General features: G+C 33.6%; 2 protein-coding genes across 7 annotated transcripts in view; one reads left to right on the top strand and one right to left on the bottom strand.

Annotated features, from left to right (window-relative positions):
* Positions 1-24388, top strand: part of CTNNA3 (catenin alpha 3) — a 1674060-nt gene that overhangs the window by 278203 nt on the left and 1371469 nt on the right. The window lies entirely within an intron of this gene.
* Positions 1665-24388, bottom strand: part of LOC112910559 (ubiquitin-conjugating enzyme E2 N-like) — a 153751-nt gene continuing 131027 nt past the window's right edge. Inside the window, exon 3 of the mRNA XM_072755134.1 lies at positions 1665-2340. Coding sequence (XP_072611235.1) covers positions 1820-2340 — 521 coding nt within the window. The 3' untranslated portion in view covers positions 1665-1819. The remainder of the gene's footprint in view (positions 2341-24388) is intronic.

Genomic DNA, 24388 nt, shown 5'->3' with positions numbered 1-24388 from the left:
TTAGAAACCATAGTGTTCTTTTTCCTTATATGTGTACCCATAGCAATTCCTCAGTGGTATCAGAATAGTAAAATACAGAAATTTGCATTAGGTTAATAATCTTGCAATGAGAAAAGAAGACAGAGCACTGTAAGTGATAGCTGATTATTATGGTGATTCTCCCATTCCCACTGCCTTCAGGAGTAATTTCCATTTTCCATTTACTATGTGCCTGGCAAGGAAGTTTGACTTTAGCCACTGTTGCTTTTAGCTAATTATAATATTGCTTTTGAATTTTGAAAAAATTGGAGAAAATTCTAATAATTGTTAGAATAAAAACAATAAAAAGTTCTTTGTTTTTGTTGCTCTTTTTATTTATTTATTTATTTATTTATTTATTTTTTGAGAAATGGAACAGTATTTCAGGTGTTCACGTGGAGGGAAATCAGGGAAGAAGAGGAAATAGAGAAAGCCATTTGATGAAAGTGCTTTTTCTTATGGCAAAAATGATAGCAGTCCACACATTCTTGGCTTTTTATTGAAAAAAAAATTAAATTTCAGTTAACACACAGTGTAATGCTAGCCTCTGGAGTAGAGTTCAATGCTTCATCACTTATATACAACACCCAGTGTTTATCACAACAAGTGCTGTCTTTAATACACATCACCTAATACACATCACCCATCTAGCCCATTTCCCACCCACCTCCCTCTATAAACCCTCAGTTTGTTCTTTATCTTTAAGAGTCTCATATGATTTGTTTCCTTCTCTCCTTTTTCTCTTCCCCCCATCCCATATGTTCATCTTTTTTTCTTCTTAAATTCCATATATAATGAGATCATATGCTATTTGTCTTTCTCTGGCTGACTTATTTTGCTTAGCATAACACACTCTAGCTCTATCCATGTCATTGCAAATGGCAAGATTTCATTCTTTTTGTTAGCTGAATAATATTCCATCTCACACACACACACACACACACACACACACACACACACACCACATTTTCTTTTTTCTTTTTTGTTTTTGAGTGTTCCATCAGTTTTAATTTTTAAAGACGATTGTCACATTGGGAAAATGAAATAAACACAGTAAAATAAACTGTACAAAGGCAAAGTAGAATAACAAAAAATATTTTACTAAAACATAAGATTTACAGAAGTTTCCAGACAAGCCATACAAAATGGTCACAAGCTTTTTCCTGAAGAAAGGATTCTACACTTGACAGCAAAGTCAAAATGTTATTAGTGAGGGCTGTGATGTTTGTTTAATGTTCCCATTTTGGTTCAGACAATCAAGCTTGTCCATCTACAGCGTCTAAATAAAGTTAGACTTGGCTAGAGAGCATATTCTAAAGAACTGGTTAGCTGCTTTTAACCGATGCAATTAGATCACCATAAAAAGGGGGAAAGGAGCCCATAAAATTAAAATAAAACTACCTCTCCCCCTCAAAAATAATAATAAAGAAAAACATCCACACCCTTGCAGCTAACCCTGACAACTGCCTTCATTCACAGTGCTTTATATTAAGTATAAGTATTTAAGTATTAAGTATTTTCCCCCCATGATGGGGGAAATGAATAAAAGCAGAGAGGGGCCACTGCTTTTAAATGTTTCACAACAATCCAGATGGTACTTCTAGCCTCTGCTCATGCTTTACAACAGTGAATCAGGACAAGACATAGATTTGCTAATGTGCATTTAATCACCAAAGGACTGAAGATGTCTGGGCTTTTATTCTGTAATGTTTCTAAGATTGTGTCCATTAAATGCAAACTAAAAAGGAAGAAGTCTTGGCAGAACAGGAGAAGTGATGCACACTTGATGATCAGATCGATTTTAAATATTATTCATGGCATATAGCCTAGTCCATGCTCTAGCTGTTTCTATGGCTTGAGCTTCGTTGGTGTTCCACTGCTCTGCTACATCATTTGCTAACGGATCATCTGGATTGGGAGCACTTAACAAAGCCTTTATCGATAGCAGAACTGTGCAGATCTGCAGTGTTGGGGACCACTTATCTTTCAAAATATCTAAACATATTCTTCCCAACTTGTCTATATCAGGATGATAAATTTTGGTCATGAAACATACTTTAGGGGCTGCCATCGGGTATTCTTCTGGAAGGAATAGTTCAAGTTTAAAAGTCCCTCCCTCAAAGGGGGTATCCTGGGGGCCAGCAATGACCACATGAAAATAAGGGGCGTTGCTCTCATCTGGTTCTGCTTTAATGCCAGGAACTGGTTCTGCCAGCAAACGCTGGGTTTCCTTGATAATCCTGTGGGGCAGCCCGGGTCTAGCTACTAGGATCTTGTTAGATCCCGAGTTTCGCCTCTGTTCTCGACTCTGGCTCTGCTCGCCTCACCCACATTTTCTTTATCCATTCATCAGTCAATGGGCATTTGGGCTCTCTCCATAGCTTTGCTATTGTTGATAATGCTGCTGTAAATATCAGCATGCATGTACCCCTTCAAGTCTGTATTTTTTGTGTCCTTTGGATAAATACCTAGTAGTGCAATTTCTGGTCATAGGGTAGTTCTATTTTTAACTTTTCGAGGAACCTCCATGTTGTTCTCCATAGCGGCTGCAACAGTTTGCATTCCCACCAACAGTGTATCACTCTTAGATTTTTAATATCCGCATGATAAAACAAGAACTCTGTTAGGCATCCCAGTTGTTTTCTCCTATTTATTACCTCCACAATGATAATTTCCTTATGCATCAATTAGATTTCAAAAGAATTAATCATAACAGTCCAGAGCTGGATTCTTTTCAGAGCCTAAAATCTACTTTGCATTTTGTTAAAGGAGTTTTCTTCTTTTAAAAGATTTCTTTCTTTTCTGAATTCTAGCCAGTAAGCCAGATGAATTGCTAGAACAAACTTTGGCCTTCTTTTAGTTTCCTTCTCCACAAAACTAGTTATTTAGTGCTTCCTTTTAAATAAATTTTGAAGTATATTATTGTTTCCATTATAAAAAGCTTAAAAACACAGGATTTTATTATTTGTAATGAATCTATATTTCCTAATGTGCTTCCTTTACTTTAGAGATATTTGCACACCTACTCTATCTAGGAAAAGCAAGTTTTAGACAATGCTTGTAATTTAAGGGAACAAACAAACACTTAAACAAATTTCCAAATAGACTCAACCACTCTTCCAAGTTATCACTTCCTTGACACATTCTTTGTGAGATAAGACAAAGTATTTCAAGTAGCTCAGATAACGGAGTTGCTGCAAGTTGCTATTGCCATAACAGAAGTTTTAGAATAGTCTTTTCTATGGCCTTGACAGCTCAGTGAAATAACAGAGCCTTGACAGAACCTCACTGATATTGGAAAACAATAAAACCAATATATCCTACAGCTAGGACATTAAATTAAATTCCCATCATGTTATCTTTGGTGGCTGTTCATTTGCTGGTTAAGAATCCCTTGGCATTTCTTTGAAACAGTATGTGATAACTGTGCTCTCTAGACTAACATTAATTTTCATTTTCTTCCTTTTTTTTAATAGCTAAACATATGGTACAGTGCTTTTAAATTTCCCTACTTGGTCACCCGTAGATGTTTTTCAATTTCTGAAATAAGAAAAGTGCTTTTTAGGAAACATATATACAGTACTTAAACATTAATAGAGAGATTTTACATCTTAATGTTAATTAGTGAGTCGATCCAGGAAATGCATTGTACTATTAGATTATGCATTGTCAGATTAGTCTAAATAAAGTCAGGCTAGGATATTCTCTTTTATAAGAAGGGGAATCCCACAGTTGGATCTACCATGTTAACTCACTTCTTTAGGTTGAGTAAGCTTCTTCAGTTAAATCATCTCCTTTGCTTCCAGGGTCTTCCGTTTTTCAGTCATTTTCCCATGCTGCCACCATGGTTATCATCCAAACATCATGCTTCATTTCTCTGCTTTGAAAGTGTTGTTGGTTCCCCATTACTCACAGGACAAACTCATAATGATCTTATTATCATAGGATGCAAATCTCTCCACAAGTTAGTTCTAATCATCTAACATCATTTTCTGCTTCTACTCATTTCTTCTGTGTTCTAGCCACATGCAACTTCTTTGTGGTCCCTGAACATTCCTTATCCTGGAAACTCCATGTGTTTGTTTCATCCTTTATGACTTTTGAGTAAACTCTCTTCCTCAGGGGCCTGTGGCACTCCCATAATGGCATGAAATTGAGGTAGGATCCTAGTTCTCACTTAAGCCAAGGTCTCTGATCTCGAAGGACATTCCTAGAGACATGATTTCTCTTGGCAACATGGGAGAGTGCATAGTGTCCATAAATTTCCTGCCCAAAGTCCTTTCATTTGGAAATTGTGTTTGTTGTGCTTTGTATAAAAGAGTAGGCAACAACTTTCTTCTCAGAATAGAATATGGAATAATGGAATTGTGATTTTAAAGCCCTGTGGGTCAATAATTTTTACTCTGCTAAAAGCAGTAAGAATGCTTATAACACTTCTCTCTGTTTTCCTTCACCTCAGACTGGTGACTCATGGCCACAGGGACTGAGCTATGAGTAGCAGATGACCTCTCTGATCATTGCAGAGTGAGTGATACTAGCTCTAGTTCTTTACTCCATTTGGGGACTGATAGAATCTTACCTTCGGGCAGAGGGTAGAGGAAAAGGCAATAGATGGATATCACTTGCTGCCATATTTGATAGAGAGTTCAGTAAGACTCAGTCCTTAGTAGCTAGACCTTGCTCCTGCAGTTTTATTCTCATTAAGAAGAATCACAGAACAACATTGACCAAAGAGAAGAAGCATTCCAGTTTCGAAGAACTGAGAGTATACTCTATTCCCTTTGTATGGAATTAATAATTCTCTTTTCTACATGATCGCTGATACCCCCCTGGAGTTTTCTAATTCTTCTTCTCTACCAGGGAGAGTGCCTCTCCACTGAATTGTGCTCCAGCAGATATTTTGTGCAATGCTCAAAATTTTTTTTTAAAAAAGATTTATTTATTTACTTTGGAGAGAGAGAACACAAGTAGGGAAGAGAGACCGAGGGAGAGGAGAGGATCTAAAGCATACTCTCTGCTGAGTGCACATCCCAGAGCCCTGAGATTGTGACCGGAGCTGAAACCAAGAGTTGGATGCTTAACTGACTGAGCCACACCAGCGCCCCTTATGTAATGCTCCTATTACAGAGGTTTTAAGTTATGCATCTCATCATCCTTTTTTAAAAAAGGTTTTATTTATTTATTCATGAGAGACACAGAGAGAGAGGGCAGAGACATAGGCAGAGGGAGAAGCAGGCTCCCTGTGGGGAACCCAATGTGGGACTCGATCCCAGGACCCCAGGATCACAACCTGAGCCTAAGGCAGATGCTCAACCACTGAGCTACCAAGGTGCCTTGTCATTGTTATTTCTTAACATCTCCCTCACTAACCTGTATCTCATGTGCTTTGGTTGGTATTTCCAGTACTTAGTGTGGTGCTTGGCCCATAGTTAAGTAGATAAGTAATAAATTTCGAATGAGTGAAGGACATGGCACTAACGAACAAAAAGAAGTCGAGACATCTCTAAATTTTGATATGTTGTTAAATTTTCCCTATTGCATTTTATAAGCAAAACAAAGTAACTTTTATTACATGTGATTTGTGGACTAAGTGCTTTGCATGACATGCAGATATCTAAGTCCCCCACTAATTTGGAAACATTTCTAATATATACTTTAAAAAAGTAGCAGTAGGGACTAATTGAATTTGGGTTGAATGAAATATTTCTTGAATATTATTCACAAGAACTTGGCAAATTGGCAAACACATTTATTCATTAACAAACATTTATTGAGCACCAACTATGGACCAGGCATGGTGCTTGGATAACAAAGATTAATAATATACTCTTTGTTCATGAAACTTCCAGTTTAGAGTAATTAACAAATAAATGAAGAAATAATTATTTAGAGAATTGTATAAAGTAGGAAGAAAATTATCAAATATAATGATAATTATATTTTTTCAGTCTGGGAAAGAAATAGTACTTAGAAATTGGTTGCCTTAAAAAAAAAAAAAAAGAAATTGGTTGCCTTAATATATAAATAAAAGCATTTGGAAATTGATTCAGGGTACCTTGAAATCTCAGCAAATGCTATATAACCAGAATCCTTTTGTTATCTTTAAAGGTATTAATTAATGAAGCATTGTTATAGGAACCATTTTGATAAGGAGACTGACAAGTTATTTTCTATTTAAGTTTTTATTCATGGTATTTGTTGAGATTTATACATATAAAGTCATATATATATCACCATAAAGGGAAGATGAGCCATATATTCCTAGCTCATCAACAGTTTCCTTGTCATATGTGGTTTTCACTTCATCTTTAATGCTGTTTTCTTACAATGACAAGAGTATTACATTGGAAGCCTATTGAGGAATTTTATTATCTTTTAAAAATCTATTGTTGATGAGAATTGGGGCTGAATGCTTGCTGATAAATGTTAACAGTAATATGAAGTGTCTACAAGAAGGCTTCTATTTGTCTATTCATTTAAACACCCTCATCAGTCACACACTGAGGGAAAATGGGTGAAGGCAGGAGAGAGTAACAGAACATTCATTAGGGCTGATTATGTTAATAGCCATTTGACCTAGATTTCATAGACCTACCAATTTTTTGAGTATTTACTCATTTTCCTAACTGAAACAGCATTTTTGCTCTCTTCACAAGGATATCCAGAGAGATGTGTCCAAAATTCAGAATATATTGCAAAGAGAAGATGATATGTACATTCTCCATCAGTTATTATTTCTAGGCACTTCAATTTTTGATAAAGTAGTAGTTTGTGAGAGCTGCGTGTCACCAGCCTTCATTAATTCAGCAAATATGGATTGAGCACCCCTTACTTACCAAGTCTTGTTCTTGGCATTGTATGTATGTATGTGGGTGTTCCATAGATCTGAGGGAATAATACATACCATCATCAATCATCACAGTAATGTTAGTTTTTTTCTCATGTACTGCCACTGTGTTGGCTCATTTCTTTATGTGGTATGTTTGGGGAGAAGTTTTCAATATAAGTAAAATGAACATTCAAGTTCTTATTCTGAATCTGATTAAAACTAAAGATTTTGAAGTATATTATTTTGAATTAAATAAAACTCTGTATTGGGAATGCAACCCAAACTAGCACTGGCTTTTCTCTTTTACCTCTGTTCTTAGGCTGACTTTCTCCATGAGGTAGAAAAGAGAGCTCCCAGAAACCCAGGTTTACATTGTTCTTGTTTTTTTCATCAGCTGATGATTACCTTCTTTCCTATATGTAAGTCTCCCCAAACACACTGATCGACTCTGCCTGGAACATGTAAACCCTGGGCCAATATGTTCAGATTGATTGGTTAACCTTGGTTTTGTGCCCACCCTTGAGGAGAGCTAGATAGAGTAGAAATATTGACAGCCTTTATAGGATCATAGGAAGTGGGGGAAGGGTAGCATGCTAATGGAGAAAAAAAAAAAAGGGTGCTGTTTCCTGAGGAAGGATTAAAAGATGCTGGCAGGCAAAAAACAACAGATGTCTCACAAATATATATGAAATTTAATTGTTTCTGTGGCTTATCTGAAGAGACATTCTAAGTATATTAAAATTAATGTAGAATATTATATAACATTTTTCAAAATAAATTGACTGAAGATAGTGAAATCAGGAAATTCTAGCTTATATTAGGAATTACCTCTATTTAAAAGAGTATCTTCTTTTTGAATGAATAGGCATTTTAAGAAGAGTACTTCTTTGTTTCTCTTTGATAGATACACTTTTGGCTTTTAATTTTGGTATAATTTCAAGATTATAAAAAAGTTACAGGAATAGTACAAGGAACTCTGATTTACTCATATACATTTTACCTAGATTTATTGTTTATATTATGTACTATCTGTTCTCTTTATTTTTCTGAACTTTTGGAGAGTAAATTGGAGACACTATGCACTTTATCCTTAAATACTTTATTGCATGTTTTTAAGAACAAGGATATTGTCCTGAATAACTTCAATATAGTTAACCACATCAGGAAATTTAAAGCTGATACAATACTATTATTTAATTTAGATTCTACAATATTTAAACTGTCAGTTATCCCAAAATTATGACTATTTTTTCATAGTCCAGGATCCAACAAGGGCCACACATTGCATTGTTTTCATATTTATTTAGTCTCCTTTAATCTGGAAGAGTCTCAGATTTTCTTTGTGTTTCTTGACCTTATTTTCTTTAAGGGCATAGGCTGATTATTATCAAGAATATACTCAGTTTGGGTTTGTCTCATATTTTCATGGTGAAATTCAGACTATGAAAATTTTTAAGAATTTTTAAAATTAAAGTATAGTTGACATACAATACTACATTAGTTTTAGGGGTACAACATGATTGTAACTCTGTACCTTATGTTATACTCACATGGGTAGCTACCATTTGTCACACTGTTACCATACCATCAACTATATTTCCTATGCTGAAACATTCATTCATATGACTTATTCATTCTGCAACTGTAAACCTGACCTCCCCTTCTCCTTCACTCGTTTTGCCCATTCCCTTACCCCTTTTCCCCCACCACTCTCTCCTCTGGCAGCCATCAAATTGTTCTCCATATTTATGGGTCTGTTTCTTGTTTGTTCAGTTGTTTTGCTTTTTAGATTCCACATATAAATGAAATCATATCATATTTGTCTTTCTCTGTCTGACTTTCACTTAGCATAATACTCTCTAGGTCCATTCATGTTGTTGGAAATTTCAAGGTCTCATTCTTTGTTATGGCTGAATAATATTCCATTACACATGCATGCACACACACACAGACACACACCTTCTTTATCCATTCATCTATTGGTGAATACTTAAGTTGCTTCCATATCTTGGCTATTGTAAATAATTCTGCAGCAAACGTAGGGGTGCATATATCTTTTTGAATTAGTGTTTTCATTTTCTTTGGGTAAATACCCAGTAGTGGAATTACTAGATTATATGTTATTTGTATTTTTAGTTTTTTGAGAACCTCCATAATGTTTTCCACAGTAGCTGTACCAATTTACATTCCCACCAACAGTACACAAAGTTTCCTTTTTCTCTACATCCTTGCTAATACTTGTTATTTCTTGTCCATTTGATTCTAGCCATTCTGACAGGTGTAAGGTAATATCTCATTGTGACTTTGATTTGCATTTCCTTGATAATGAGTCATGTTGAGCATCTTTTCATGTGTCTTTTGGCCATCTACATATCTTCCTTGGAGAAATATCTATTCACATCCTATTAAGCTATGAGTTTTTGTAGGAATAACACAAAAGTGATGTTGTCCTTTTCAGTATGCATATGATATTGTTTTGTCCAATATTAGTGATACTAATCATACAAAGACACACACACATCTATATTTAAATATCTATATTAATATTAATATTTATATCTGTTTACATTAAAAAGTATGAGTTTATTCTGATGTCAATATTAATACATTCATTTGTTCATCATACTTGATTTTTTTTTTTTTTGAGTTTGTATAATGTGCAGAGCACCTTATCAGTCACTCTGGAGAACTGAGATTAGGAAAAGATATCTGTGTCAGAAAGGTCTTATTAATTTGATTGACTTCTTTCATTTGGTGATGGAAAACATACTTTTTAAAGATTTGTAAGAAATCTAAGAAGAAATAAGTATTCAGTCTGTTAAGGAAACCCAGAGAAGGTTTGTTGTGTAAATTGCATAACTTACTATACCTAAAAACAGAAAGCCCATGAAGTGTAGAGAGGTATACGTGGTCCCCATGTGACTGCAGGAAAAGTGTCCTTGTGGTTAATTTTCTGAAGCTGATGTGTTACTGTGCTTGAGGCATATTTACTTTTCAGATCCAATCTGTGAAGATGTTAGAGTAGATGCATGTTGGCTTACCAAAAAAACCACTGAAGTATTGGGTTGTAGAAAGAAATTAACTTCATGAGTTATCCATGAAATTATAGTTATAGGGAAAAATCTCTAGAGCTGAATTTATGATGGAATGTTTTCCATTTTACACTGATGTTCCTCATTGTTAAATGTAACACTCTCAAACCTGCAAATTAATAGTAGTTTCTCAAATTTTTTAGTTCTTTTACTGTAGTATTAGTGAACAACCTTGTCTTTCTTGTCATCCCATGAGGCATGTTTTATAGATTTTATTGATGATTCAGATGACTGAGAGGAATTCAACTTCTTTTTTACTTCCTGGACTTTCTTTAGAGAAGAGTAATTAACATACAATGTTCTAAATTATAAGATAAAGGTGTTATTTCATTATGAAGCACAGATATTTACATGTACACTCAATTGACATTTACACATAAATTACATTTGTGTCATATTCTATTATTTTATAGTAAATACATTGGAATTATTTTTCTCAAAATAACAACAGCATAAACTATTAATTATTGATAAAGGACAATCTTTACTTCAACCAAGACTCATTAGCTCCTGAACAACAAACATTTTATACTCCATTAGTAATGAGAAGGGGGGAGAGTCAATTATTCTACCATTTGGTCAAATGTCTTATAACAAAATTGTGTGCCCTTAGGAAATAAAGATGATAAAAGCTAACTCATAAAGTGCCTATTATGTACCAGGAACCATTCTAAGTGTGTTATATGTATGAGCTCATACATGTATTGAGCTCATACATGTATGAGCTCAAACTCCTATGAGGTTTATGGCACAGAGAGGTTTAATTAATTTCCAAAGTCACATAGCAACAAAAAAATTAAAAAAGTCTCATAACTACAAAAGGTGAAACTGGGGTTTGAACCTGGGGAATCTGTCTTGTGAGTCTAGGGTCCTAACAAATTGTCTCTATTCAGTTGCTAATTAGACTAACTTATTCCTGCAAAGTTTTTATACTATGTTATAATTTAAAATAATGTATAATGTAGACATTTTGAAAGATACTACTTTAATAACAATAATTTAAAAATTCTTACTATCATGTATAGTTTTTACAACAACCATTTGTTAATTCTTCTTAAATTTGTTTTAGGTGATTGAAAGTCCAAACTGCAGAAATAGATTTAAATGCCTGTTCATTAGTAAAAATAAAATGCTGCAGTTTGTTAGTTGATTTTGGCTTTTAATGTATCCTGTTTAACCCTGAAGGAACACTAGTACATTAGATATGTGCCTAATTTAAAAAAAGGAACTCATGAATATAGCTACTATACTGTTGTTTATATAAAAGAAAAAATTTGAATCATAACTCTGGAATATCTCAGTTGGCACATATGTTCCCTGGCAAAGGAAAGATTAAAATTACATTGGTTTCTAAATTTCTGAAGACCAATTAGTTTGCTGATATTCATTTACATTCTTCCCTGAATATGAGAAAGTGCTTTAATTTACTTGCAATTGATGACAGAATTACTCTAGAGGCATGTATAGAAGATTGAAAAAAAATTTTTTTTGATTTGAAGGCAAGGGTGATATATGTTACAGTATTACCCTATTTAATTAGATAATCCATATAAGATTTATTCTATCAACTGTCTTCATTGTTCCATTTTATGTGAATGGAGACACAGTGTGCTGTAGTAGAACGACTACTGGATTAGTCTTACTTCCCAACTTAGACATGAAATCTTAAATGAAGTCATTTAACATTTGAGCCTCAGTTTCTTTGAGATGTTGTTTAAAGGTAGTGTCTTCATTAATTAATGTAGAGAGCCATAAAATTTAGTTTAGCTTGGTTAGACATTATTTTTAAAAATTATTGAACTATATATATAGTAACAGCTTTATTGCAGTATAATTTACATATCATAAATTTTTCTATCTAATGTATACAATTGTGATATATTAGTAAGTTTACACTGTTGTGCAATTATTACCATAATTCAAGTTTTGGAATAGTTTGTCACCCCAAAAAGATCCTCTATTCCCATTTTTAGTTATTCTCTATTCCCACCTTTAGTCCCAGCTAGCCACTAGTCTACGTTCTGTATTTGTAGATTTGACTTGTCTTGACATTTCATTTAAATGGTCTTTCCTGTCTGGCTTCTTTTCTCCATAGAATAATTTTGAAGTTTATCCATGTTGTAGTTATGTATCAGTACTTTATTCTTTTTTAATGCTTAGTAATATTCTGCAACATACATACACCACATATTCTTTAATTCATTAATCAGTTGATGGGCATTTGAGTTGTTTCCACTTTTTGACCATTATGAATAATGTAATTATGGACAATGTGTACAAGTTTTTATGTGAACATATGCTATTATGTTGAGCTATACTTATGCTGATGTTTGAATGGAAATTGTATTTTATTCACCATATATAATGTTTCAAATGGAGAGATTGTAAAGAATTTAACATATTTTCCTCATAGTTATATAGCAAATGGGTTGTGACTTGGTAGCTCTAAGTAAGGTATTTTTTCCTCTTATATATGAATGAAACATTATAATATACAACAACCTTATCTTTTCTGTCAGAGTTATTTCCTTTTTTTTTTTGCATAGAACTAACAGACTTTTTATAGGGGCTTTGTAGAGTGGGTACATTCTGAAAACTCAGACCCTAATTTAATACCTTCCCTTTCCTCAGACTTTAAGTTTATAGGCCTACCTCATTTTTTTGTGCTCCACTTTTCTATTTCACAGGATGTAGTGATTTTTACAAGCTAAAGGTTTGTAGCAATTCTGTGTGAAGCAAGTCTGTTGGCACAATTTGCTTACTATGTGTCTGTCACATTTTGGTAGTTCTTGCAATATTTCAGACTTTTTATTGCCATTATTATATTTGTTATGGTGATCCATGCCTGGTAATCTTTGATGTTATTATTGTCATTGTTTCGGGGCATCATGAGCTGGGATTATATAAAATGGCAAACTTAATAAATGTTGTGTGTGTTTTGAATGCTACTGACTGGCCATTCTATTCTCTCTCTCACTTTACTTGGACCTCTGTATTCCCTGTCACACAACAATATTGAAATTAGGCTGATTAATAAACCTACAATGTCCTCTAAGTGTTCAAGTGAAAGGAAGTGTGCACATCTCTTACTTTAAGTAGAAAGCTAGAAATGATTAATCTTCGTGAAGAAGGCATGTTGAAACCTAGATAGACTGAAAACCAAGCCTCTTGTGCCAAACAGCCAAGTTGTGAAAGCAAAGGAAAATCCAGAGCAGGGCCCAAAATCTCTTCAATTCTAAGAAGGCTGAGAGAGGTGAGGAAGCTGCAGAATAAAAGTCTGAAGCTAGTAGAGATTGGTTCTTGAGGTTTAAGGAAAGAAACTATCTCTATAACATAAAAGTATAAGGTTAAGGAAGCAGCAAGTTATCTAGTAGATGGAGCTAAGATAGCTAATGAAGATGGCTACACTAAACAACAGATTTTCAATGCACTGGAAGAACAGTCTATTGAAAGAAGATGTCTGGCTTCAAAGCTTCAAAGGCCAGGTTGACTCTCTTGTTAGGGGCTAATGCAGCTGGTTGAAGTTGCATTAAGTTTGGCTTTATGTTGAAGCCAGTGTTGCTTTATTGTTCTGAAAGTCCCAGGGTCCTTAAGAGCTATGCTTAATCTGTTCTATCTTTGCTTTGTAAATGGAACAACAAAGCCTAGATGATAGCACATCTGTTTATAGTATGGTTTACTGAATATTTTAAGCCTACTGTTGAGAACTACTGCTCAGAAGAAGAGTACCTTTTAAAATATTACCACTCATTGACAACATACCCGGTCACCTACTAGGTCTGATGGAGATGTATGGGATTGATGTTGCTTTTATGCCTGTCAACACAGCATTCATTCTGCAGCCCATGGATCAAGGAGTCATGTCAACTTTCAAGTCTTATTATTTAAGAAATAAATTTTGTAAGGCTATATATAGCTGCCATAAATTGCAATTCCTCTGACAGATCTGGGCAAAGTAAATTGAAATCCTGGAAAGGATTCACCATTCTAGATGCCATTAAGAACATTCATGATTGATGGGAAGAGGTCAAATATCAACATTAACAAGAGTTTGGGAAAAGTTGATTCTAATACTCAGGGATGACCTCTAGGGGTTTGAGACTTCAGTGGAGGAAGTAATTGCAGGTGTGGTAGGGATAGCAAGATAACAGGAACTAGAAGTGGAGACTGAAGATGGGACTGGAATTGTTGCAATCTTATGATAAAACTTTCATGGATGAGGAGTTGCTTTTTATTTATGAGCAAAGGAAGGGGCTTCTTGAAATGGAATCTATGCCTGGTGAAGATTCTGTGAAGACTGTATGAAGAGTGAGGTGCTGTGAAATGATATCAAAGGATTTTGAATATTACATAAACTTAGTTGGCAAAGCAGCAGCAGGGTTTGAGAGGATCGACTCCAAATTTTGAAAGTTCTACTGTGGGTAAAATGCTATCAAACAGCATTGCATGCTACAGAGACATCATTTGTGAAGGGAAGAGTCAATTGATGAACTTAAGTTCATTGTTGTCTTATTTTAAGAAATTGCTACAGTCACCCCAACCTTCAGCAACTACCATCCTGATCAGTCAACAGTGATCAATGTCGATGCAAGACCCCTCCACCAGCAAAGAGATTACAACTTGCTAAAAGCTCAGATGGTAGTTAGCATTTTATAGCAATAAAGTGTTTTTAAATTAAGATATGTACATTTTTTTAAGGCATAACACTATTGTATACTCAATAAACTACAGTATAGTAACAGCATAACTTTTATATGCCTTGGGAAACTAAAAAATTAATTTGACTAGTTTTATTGCAATATTTGTTGTATTGTAGTTGTCTGGAAATGAAACTTCAATATTTCTGAGATATGTCTGTATTTAAATTTCCACTATATATTTTTGCCTTAGTGTTGATAATCCCTGGCTTTTGAACTGTCCCTGGCATGTTTATGATATCACTACTTCAACATGTGATCACTAGTAAATGGTGTTTTTTGTTTTGTTTATTTTCAGTTTTTGTTTTGGCCTAGTAATAGTTTATATGAAAATTTTATATCTGAAGTAAACAGTAGTAGCCCAGAGTTATGTTATTAGACAAGCTTTTAGAGTTTAGGATGGTAATAAAGACTTTTAATTGCCAGTTTCTTAATTTAATTTTAAATTTCTTTGTAATTTAATTCTGAAGTTCCTTTCTAAGTGGTTGAAATTTAGCCTTTATAGTTTAGCATGTTAAAAGAAAAGCCCAATAAAATTGCATCCTTATAATACTTTATAGGATATTATTTACATATTTTTTAGAACCACTTTGGTAAATTGTGGGTTGGGTGGCATAATTGCCTATGAGAATTACACACATACACTAGAATCCACTTGTCTATGTATATATCTTTGGGATTATTTTTAAAAAATTGAGTGGTGTATTATTTATTAGCACTTAAAAGTTTTCTATCTGAAAAATAATTCTTTATTTGGTTACCAAACAAAGTCGTATGATCTCAGTATTGTCTTTCCCACAGCAGGTTCATTTTACAGATGTTAGGATGTGCCATTTGTAGGGAGACAATATTTGATATTTAGAACTATTTTCCCATGAATTGTTCAATTTATTATACTCAAAATTATCACAAGATTCAAAATAAATGCATTTATAAGTTTATTTATGATTTCTTAATCAGTTATTTATAAAATTAGTTTAAAAGTAAATCTGTTCAAGGTATAGAAATTACTTTTTGTATTTTCTAGTCATACAGAACACATAGGTGATAAAATAGATTGTTAGATATGGGAACAAATTAGTTATAAATAACAAGCACTCAACAGAATTAAAATTCTTATTGGCTCTTGAAAGTTTTGCTGTATGTATTCAAGAGTTTATTTGATTTAGAGGACTTTGATCAGGATATAAATTCTTCCACTTTTTCTGACTCTATAGTATATGCAGAATACATGAATGCACGCTCCATGTAAGGTATAAGTGTTGTGTGAGAGAGAGAAGTTTGAAACACTCTTTATTATCTTGGTGCTTATGGTTATCTGGAGGTATGACAAGTATTAGAAATATAAGACAAACTTTGGAAGATGTCCTAATGGAGGAAGAGATGGCCTATAATCTGTAGAATCAAGGAAGCCACCATAACAGGTACGGTATGCATCATTTTAACAAGATGCAATGGAAGATGTCCAGCCAGAAGAAACCTAGGGAAAAAGTTGCAATGGTAGAAAAGCATAAAATATACAGTATGTTTGGATCATCGGATAGGAAATGATGTTGAAAAAGTTTGGAAGGATCAGCACATGGAAGGCCTTTGATGCCTTAGCCAAGAACTGCAAATTTCAATTTATTATCAATAAAATAATTTAAGATTTTGATCAGAGTCTAGGGAGTTTAATGTGGCAATTGAGTATTGATGTATTTTTTTAAATTTAAGTTCAGTTTGCCAACATATAGAGTATAACACCCAGTGCTCATCCCATAAAGTGCCCTCCTTAGTGTCCATCATCCAGTTACCCCACCCCCCACCCACCTCCCCTTCTGTATTGATGTATTTAATGAAAGTACTGATAAAATTCCATAAAACTAATAATAAAGTTTTAAAACTTGATGGTAAGTGGTATTTGTCAGTCTTTAATAATTCAATTATGTTGATTTTTTCTTACAATTACACATAATAAAATTATATGGTGGGGTAATAATTTTATCAAGATGATAAAGATTATGATGATAATAATGTATTAGTGATAGCATCTTTAAAATTACAAGTCAAATGCTGGAAGTATCTCATTTAATATTTTATTTTGGATGTTCTCTGATGTATGCAAATTAATGTTGATATTTGTCTTTAGATAATTTTCTGATTTTTAAAATCACAATAATAGTTTAAAAATCACTGTTACTTCATCATATTAAAAATATAGGCATCTTAATATATTTAAATGAGCTCTGAAGTGGAAACTAATACTTCTGGCTCTACCATTAAACTAGATGTATCCTTGAGGTCCTTCTGAAATCTTCTGCTTCCTTGTTTGTAAAATAGAGAAATAATTTGATTCACATAGGTTGTTGGGGGATTAAATTGAATAATAGATGTAATGTAAATGTTTAAAAAAACTTAGCTACTGTTATGAATATAACTTATCATTTAGAATTTCTGTCATTATAATCTGAAAATGTTTCTTGGCTTTCAGAGTCCCAAACTTGTTCTATCATGTTCTGTCTAGTTCTTTTTGCACTCTTCCAATATAGATTTTACTATGATATGCTAACCTAACTTTAAGGAAAAGTGCTGGATCTAAATTTTCCCTGCCTCCTGCTGTCAGCACCATAGTGTTCATGTTTTGTGTTAACACTCTGAAGGGAATTTATGAGAATAATTAGTTCTGTTTTGCTTATATTAGAGCTGGTTATCTTAATTCTTACTTAGTAGGAGGTGTATCCCCTGCCATCACTTGGCTCCCTGTCCACAGCTTTAAATTATGTGGAGAAGAAAATGATTATAAATGGCTTCTTCCTGTGGTGTCCCTTATACTCCTCTCCTAACAAACAATATTTTTGATTTTTCTCATCAGTTTCTCCTTGTGTTGCAGTCTAGGAGAGATGTCCCATCTGATGGTCAACTTGCAGAGATTTCCTTTAAGCATCATTAGCTTCTGGTTAAGAACTAGATTTATTTTTAGAGAAGTAACTTTAATTGGTCATATTTTTTACTGAACAAGTTTTTGTATGTGAAAAGAAATTGCTATGACTTTTTTCATGTTTAAGGGAAAGATACTAATAAAATATATATTTGGGGGAAATACTGCACATAAATATTAAGATAAATATGATAAAGGAGAAAATCTACGTGGGTAAAAATTAGGATTAAAATATAATGCTTTCAAGTTTCCTTTTTGTTGGTAGTGAATAACTGATACAGTGTATCATACTTTTGACATGTTTGGGCACATAAGCCAAATTTTATAGAATTTTTGATTTATATTCTTATGATAGCTTTTCCAATTTATCAGTTCTTTGCCTATTATGTGCCTGCTGAGCATGAAAGGCACTTTTGAGATATGTAGTAATAAAAAAAAAATGCCACAGAAACATTGGCCCAGGGGATAGGCTTTCTCTAGAAATAACTTGAATAACTACAGTTGCTGTAAACAATTTTTTATGGATACTTGATGTTCCCTCCCTGTATTTTTATTTGAGTTAGTAATCAGAATCATGTTGACTATCATCCTACAGGTGAGAATCATCATTCTAATATAGATATTATAATGCAACAGCTGGCTAAGTCATACAGATATACTAAGTCATACATGACCTTAGCTAGTATTGTGCAGGAATATTTTAAGATTTTGAGAATTACTTTTTCCTTGCCAGAAAGTAATTCTGTGTAGGTACTGCTAAGTTTCCTAAGGCATGTTTCAAAGCAAGCATGCTTCTTATGGATATCCATGCTATCTTCCATTTTATGAAAGATTTTATATATTTTCCAGTACTGATATGAGCTGTTTTTGACAGCTGTGCCTACCTCCCATACTGATTTAGCTAATAGGCTTCCTGTTGCAGGTCAGAACTTTATGGATGACTTAACGGAGGATAGGTAGGTAGGGTAAAAGTTTTGGAATGAGCTCCAAGCAAATGCTTCACTGTTGTGAAGATTTTGTGTGGTTTGGGTCAGACTGGAATGAACAAAAAATAAATTTAGGTTTGTTCTAAGATTAACATTATCATGGAACTCATGTTAATGCTGTGGGCAGATTCCCTAAGTTACTTAGTATTAGGTAATTGGTAACAGGCATTATTTCCTACGTTTATCATTCTCAGAATTTTAGTAATAAATAAATGAAACCTCTCATATTTCATTTATTGTTACATTTTTTAAAACATATACCAGGATCACTAAGATTAAAGTATTAGTCCTTCTTCTGTCTTTTTTCTGTGTAGTATTTTAAGATGTTCCTCATGCTCTTTCTCTTACTTTTTCTCATTTTCTCCTGGGATATTTTGTCATAGTCTGTTTTGGCTGATGTTTCATGAAGTGCTTCAACACAGTTCAGACAAATATTAAAATGGGACTTTAAGGTAAAAGAATATGAGGAAGGCTTGCTTTGCCGTCTAAAGAGAAGGCAGGAAGGATGGTTGTTGAACAGCAGGAGGAGATGGACATGGAGGTGGATATAGAGTCTGAGACCTGTGTGTGATGGTCAGGATGTATAAGGAAAGATTTATTTCTGCTCAGAAGAATTTCCAATAGTTGAGTACAGGGCTGAACATAAATAAATGAGATAAAATTCAAAGTCTGGATATAAAAAGAGCTCCCATGCTTTAGTTCAAAAATCTCCACATAAGTTGTTATATATTTTTAGAAACACCTTTTCTTCAGTGCATGGCAATTTAGATATTCATAAACAGGGTTAATGCTACACCCAGTTTGTAAGTAATATTTTTTAATTTGGAAGTTAGTTATAACATTATCATATTATCATGTACTTATACATTACAGTTTCTTGAGTGCTATTTTCTGCATTTTATCTTCACATCTGCAAAACAATCTGGAGACGTAGTCATGTCAGTTGATATTATTTCCATTTTGTATATGATTTAAATATCTCCTTACTGCCTTGAGTACACCTAGGAGGCTCTGCTACAGAGGCCTGTAGAGTCCACTTGCATGGTTATGAGACTTCTGCTTTAATATTCCCTATGGTCTCATTTTGAGACTTTGCATGGTTTGTCCCCTCCAGGAACTATGGTACCACACTTATTGCCAGACCTTTGATGGGCATGCAGTTCTTGAACAAAACTATCTTGCCTAGAGCTCAGAATGCTTAAGTTGCACTTGTAGACTTGGTTTAGAAGAATGGGGTGGGGAAGAAGGAAGGATGTATGGGGAGTTGGAGAACTGTTCAATATATTATTCCTTCTTCCTTTAAATTAGTGTTTCTGACAATACACGTGAATTTTTATAATCAAAAGATAATAGTGCAAACTTTATTCTATAAGTGTGAAAAAAACTGGAAACTACTACTGTAATCAATATGTGATTACCCAGGAGATCCCTGGGTGGCTCAGCGGTTTGGCGCCTGCCCTTGGCCCAGGGCGCGATCCTGGAGCCCCAGGATCGAGTCCCACGTCGGGCTCGCGACATGGAACTTGCTTCTCCCTCCTCCTGTGTCTCTGCCTCTCTGCCCCGTCCCTCTCTAGTCTATCATAAATCAATCAATCTTTTAAAAAAATGTGATTACCCATAGGTGTTCACATAGAACCCAGAGGTTCTGGGTCTGTTAAAAATTTGAGATACCGCAAAGGTTATATATTCAGTGGAAGTGCTCTTTTGGGTTCAAATCTCCCCATTATGCTCTTTGTAGTTTCTGAAAGAAAACTTGGGTTTAAAAAAATTAAAAAGTCTCATTCTTGCATAAGTGAATTCTGGACAGATGGAGAAGTCCCTTCTCCTCTACTGTGAGACAGTGGGCAGATGGTTGGAACCACAGGAGGCCTGGGATGCTATTATTCTATACTGAGGTCATTAGAATATAGCTACATAAAGCTAGCCATCTCATAACCCTGAAATGGTAGCATATCATATTTAAAAAACCCAACAAAGTCGCATCAAAAATAAATGAAAGGAAATCTAAATCTTTACTATTTTGCTTTATAAGACAGCCAAAGGGGAATAATTGTATATAACACAGTAAAGCTTTCTTAAATATTTATTTCTCATTCTTACATTTTCAAAATCTCCATATAGCAGCTACAGAATTTCTGTAAACTCCCAGAAAGCTCTTTTTCTAACCTGGGTCATACAAGCCCCCTATATTTCTTCCCTTTCCTTTCTAGCTCAGAGTTTTGTTTAAATAGATGAATCCAGCCTCAGGGACCTATTTCAATTCTCCTATAGTTTGAGCCTGTGTAATGGAGGAGGGCCTGGGAATTTGTTACACAAACAATAATCTGTTCTCTTAGAGGATCCAGAGAATTATAAACATATAACTCAATATTCTTTCTTTTATTCCTGGAACAATAAAAACCAGATCTATGAAAATATTGCATGTATCGTGTAAGTGAAGAATGAAGATAGTTGTTTTGTTAGCTCACATATGTTTTTAAAGATATCTTAGAGAACTCACCAGAATATCTTAATACCAAGGTTAACTGTATTTTTCTTAAGCAATGAAAAAAATCCCTTGAAATTATAAATCCTGTAAGTAATAAGTTTTCCTGTTTCAGGTTGGCTACTAAGAAGACAAGAGCCAAATTTGTGGCCTACTACGATGATGTGCAGTGCACTTTGTCTTCACTTTTATTTTTATTTCAACCAACTTTTAATTTATGGTAATTTGTATTTTATGTATCCTTATAAACCACTTTATATCTTTTCTGGTGCAAGGTGATGTATAAATATATAAATAATGGTGAGGAACAAAATAGCGATGTCTCTTACATAAGTGTGGATTTATCTTAATTCTGTAGAATTTAATGGTGCAAACAGTAAGGAATCACTTAGAGGTTCTTAGTATTAAAGCATTAATCCTGACTTAGAAGTAAATCAGGAAAGCTGGTCTGACATTAGATAGAACAGAAATTCTCCAGGAGTCTGGAGGAAAAAGTTTAAAAACACTACAGATCATTTTTACCTCCATATTGTCTACACCTCAGATTTTAGTGAACATCACTGTTTGATGTTAGAAGTTGCTTACCTTTGGTTTATTCATTATATTTAATGTTTTAAATGCTTTGCTATTTAGCAGAACTCAGTATGGCTAGTTACTTGTTTGAATTTATTATTAACTAGTCATTTAAGTCCCAAGATATATCTGCCATAGCTCTAGTTAGGTTAGTGAGGTTAAGTGAAGCATAAACTCCTTAAAGTTCAACACAATATTCTAGTTCTGATTCTGTTTCTGTATTATCTTCTAAGTTGGTCCTTGGTGCCAAATAATGATTAGTAGTGTTTCTTTTGAGACTAAGTCATGTAGTGGTGAGAATATTAATTTGCATTTAGGCAAATGAATTGAAATCTCAATTCTGCTCTTTATCAGTATGATCTAATCCCTTTGAATTTTAGTTTCCTTTGCCATAAAATGGATAACGTAATAGTTTCTTTCTAGGACTGTTGTGAGGATTAATATAATAATAATAATAATAATAATAATAATAATAATAAAATTCAGGTAAAGTTGGGGTAAGTCCTGAACAAGTTAACTTCCTTCATATCCCTGTTGAATAAATAAGTGAATAAATGAAAGAGAACATTATATTTCCTGTTTAGAAACATACTTTAAATAATCATCTGGTACATTAAAAAATAGGGACAATTAAAAAAGTTAAATTTATTAAAAAATGTGATGTTAAGACTAAGTAAGGAATAAAATTTCAAGACTTACATGATAAGTTTATACTTTTGCCATTACACTGCACTGTCTTTTTATGGAGGCATATACATGTAAATATATATGTAGTTAAAAACAAATGGTTCCACTGTTAGCAGGTGGTGAGAGCTATATAGCCAGGAAGCTCATGGCTAAGCCTTGAATACTTGCTAAGTTTTTCTAATATAATTGCTATCATATACATTTATTAGCTGACTTTTAGTTTATTCTTATTTTAATTCTACCTATTTTATATATGTGTTTATCACACATTGCTTTAAATCTTTTAAAAAATTAATAGAACAAATTGATAAAAATAAATTGGCAAGAAATTGATAAATAAATGCAGTTTCACTAAAAATTTATTCAGTGTGCCATGTGAGCACTATGATTAGTAGGATTCAGTACTTCGGGTTTTGTACTAGAAGGGATCATTTGATTACGGAAATTATTGCACTGTTTTTAGTAAACGTTTCAAGAATTAACTAGACAAAACATCCTGGAAAGCTTCAGAGACTTGGAATGCTTTAGGGAGTTGGCTAACTGAGAAAAACTTCTGTTCCTTAGTTATGTTTAAGCTAACTAACAAGTTTGTATGAAAGAAACTAATATTGGCTTCTGATGAATTGTCAGTGGAGCAGCTTCTGTGGAGAAAGGCCTATTTTTGATGATCTATTTGTCATTGGATATGGCTTAAAATTTGAAGTATTAAAGTAGTTACCATAAGAATGTCCAATGAAGATGTGAATATGATGGATAAGATCACAGCTGGAAAGCAATATTGTTCCAATTGATCCTACCAGAAAAGGGAAAAAAAAGAAAACAAAGCAGTGGGCAATGAATAATGGACAGGACCTCACATATCAAAAAGGGCTAGAGATGCTATTTCTGAGCGCATGTTTTCAATTCTAGAAAACAACCAATGCTTGCAGTTCCTGATTATATGGAAATGGTGAATCTGTAGAATTTTCATATGTATGTTGTGCATGTAATTTCCAAAGGCAGAGAGAGCACGGATAGCTGATAATAGATAAAGATGTAATATTTTTTATATGAATGATGGCAAGGAGGAGGGTAGTGATACATGGAGGCAGTGATACATTTAGCTAAAGCTTTGTGCTGCATCTTCCATGAATGCTTTACACTTTTTAGATGTTTATGAAGTAACTGTTGACTTTACTTTGTTAGAATTACGGTTCATAGAGGAAGAGAAACACATCTCAAGGGATTATTAAACTTCTTTTTTTGTTTTCAGAAGGCTGTGGAACAAAGCCTTCTGAAATCTAGTTCTTGATATGGAGCATGCAATAGAGTTCTTTGGATTAGAGTATAAGGGACAGTTAATGCATACTTCAAAGTTCTTAAGAAGCAGGAGATTGAATTTCTAGACCAGGTTCTGCCACTAAATTGCCTTGTGACCCTAGGCAAGTCTGGATTTTAGTCGCCTTACACATTGTATAGCTTTGAAATCTAAAAGTTATATGAAAGTCTTTCATTTTGTTATGCAGACATTTACCCTTGAAATTTCAGTGTCTTTATAGAGAAGAAATTGAAATATTTGTCTGTGTACCTAAAATACTTTAAAGACTTCCAATTCATATCTGTGAAATATTCTGAAACAAAATGGGGAATTAATTGCTTCATGAAGTTTGTGTTCTTGGAAATTCTGAATATAGAAATGGAGGAGACAACAGGTATTGTGAGATCATGTTAATGGATTTGTTATTTGGTATCCCAAACACAGGTTTTAGGATTCTGATTCTTGGTATGATTTCTTTGCTAAGCTGAGTGTCTAAAAAGTTACATAGGAAAAAAAGGAAAGTGAATATGAAAGCAACTTCTTAAAGATTTCTCTTCAAGAAAACTCCACCATAAATATAAATAAATAAATAAATAAATAAATAAATAAATAAATAATAAATAAAGGATGAAACTGAGGCTTGAAAGTTTTAAGTGAACTACCCAAGCTTGGAACCAGAATTGAAACACAGGTATTCTAATTCTAGTTTATGTTCTTTTCACTATTCAATGTGGCCTTTGAATGTTTGTTGAAAAATGGTAGAACAATTTTGCTAATAGTAATTTATAATAATATAGTATTATACTG

The sequence above is a fragment of the Vulpes vulpes genome, chromosome 4 (genome assembly GCF_048418805.1).
Source record: "Vulpes vulpes isolate BD-2025 chromosome 4, VulVul3, whole genome shotgun sequence".
NCBI classification, from domain to species: domain Eukaryota; kingdom Metazoa; phylum Chordata; class Mammalia; order Carnivora; family Canidae; genus Vulpes; species Vulpes vulpes.
The sequence above is the reverse complement of the archived record's forward strand: the minus strand, read 5'-3'. Positions and strand labels throughout refer to the sequence as shown.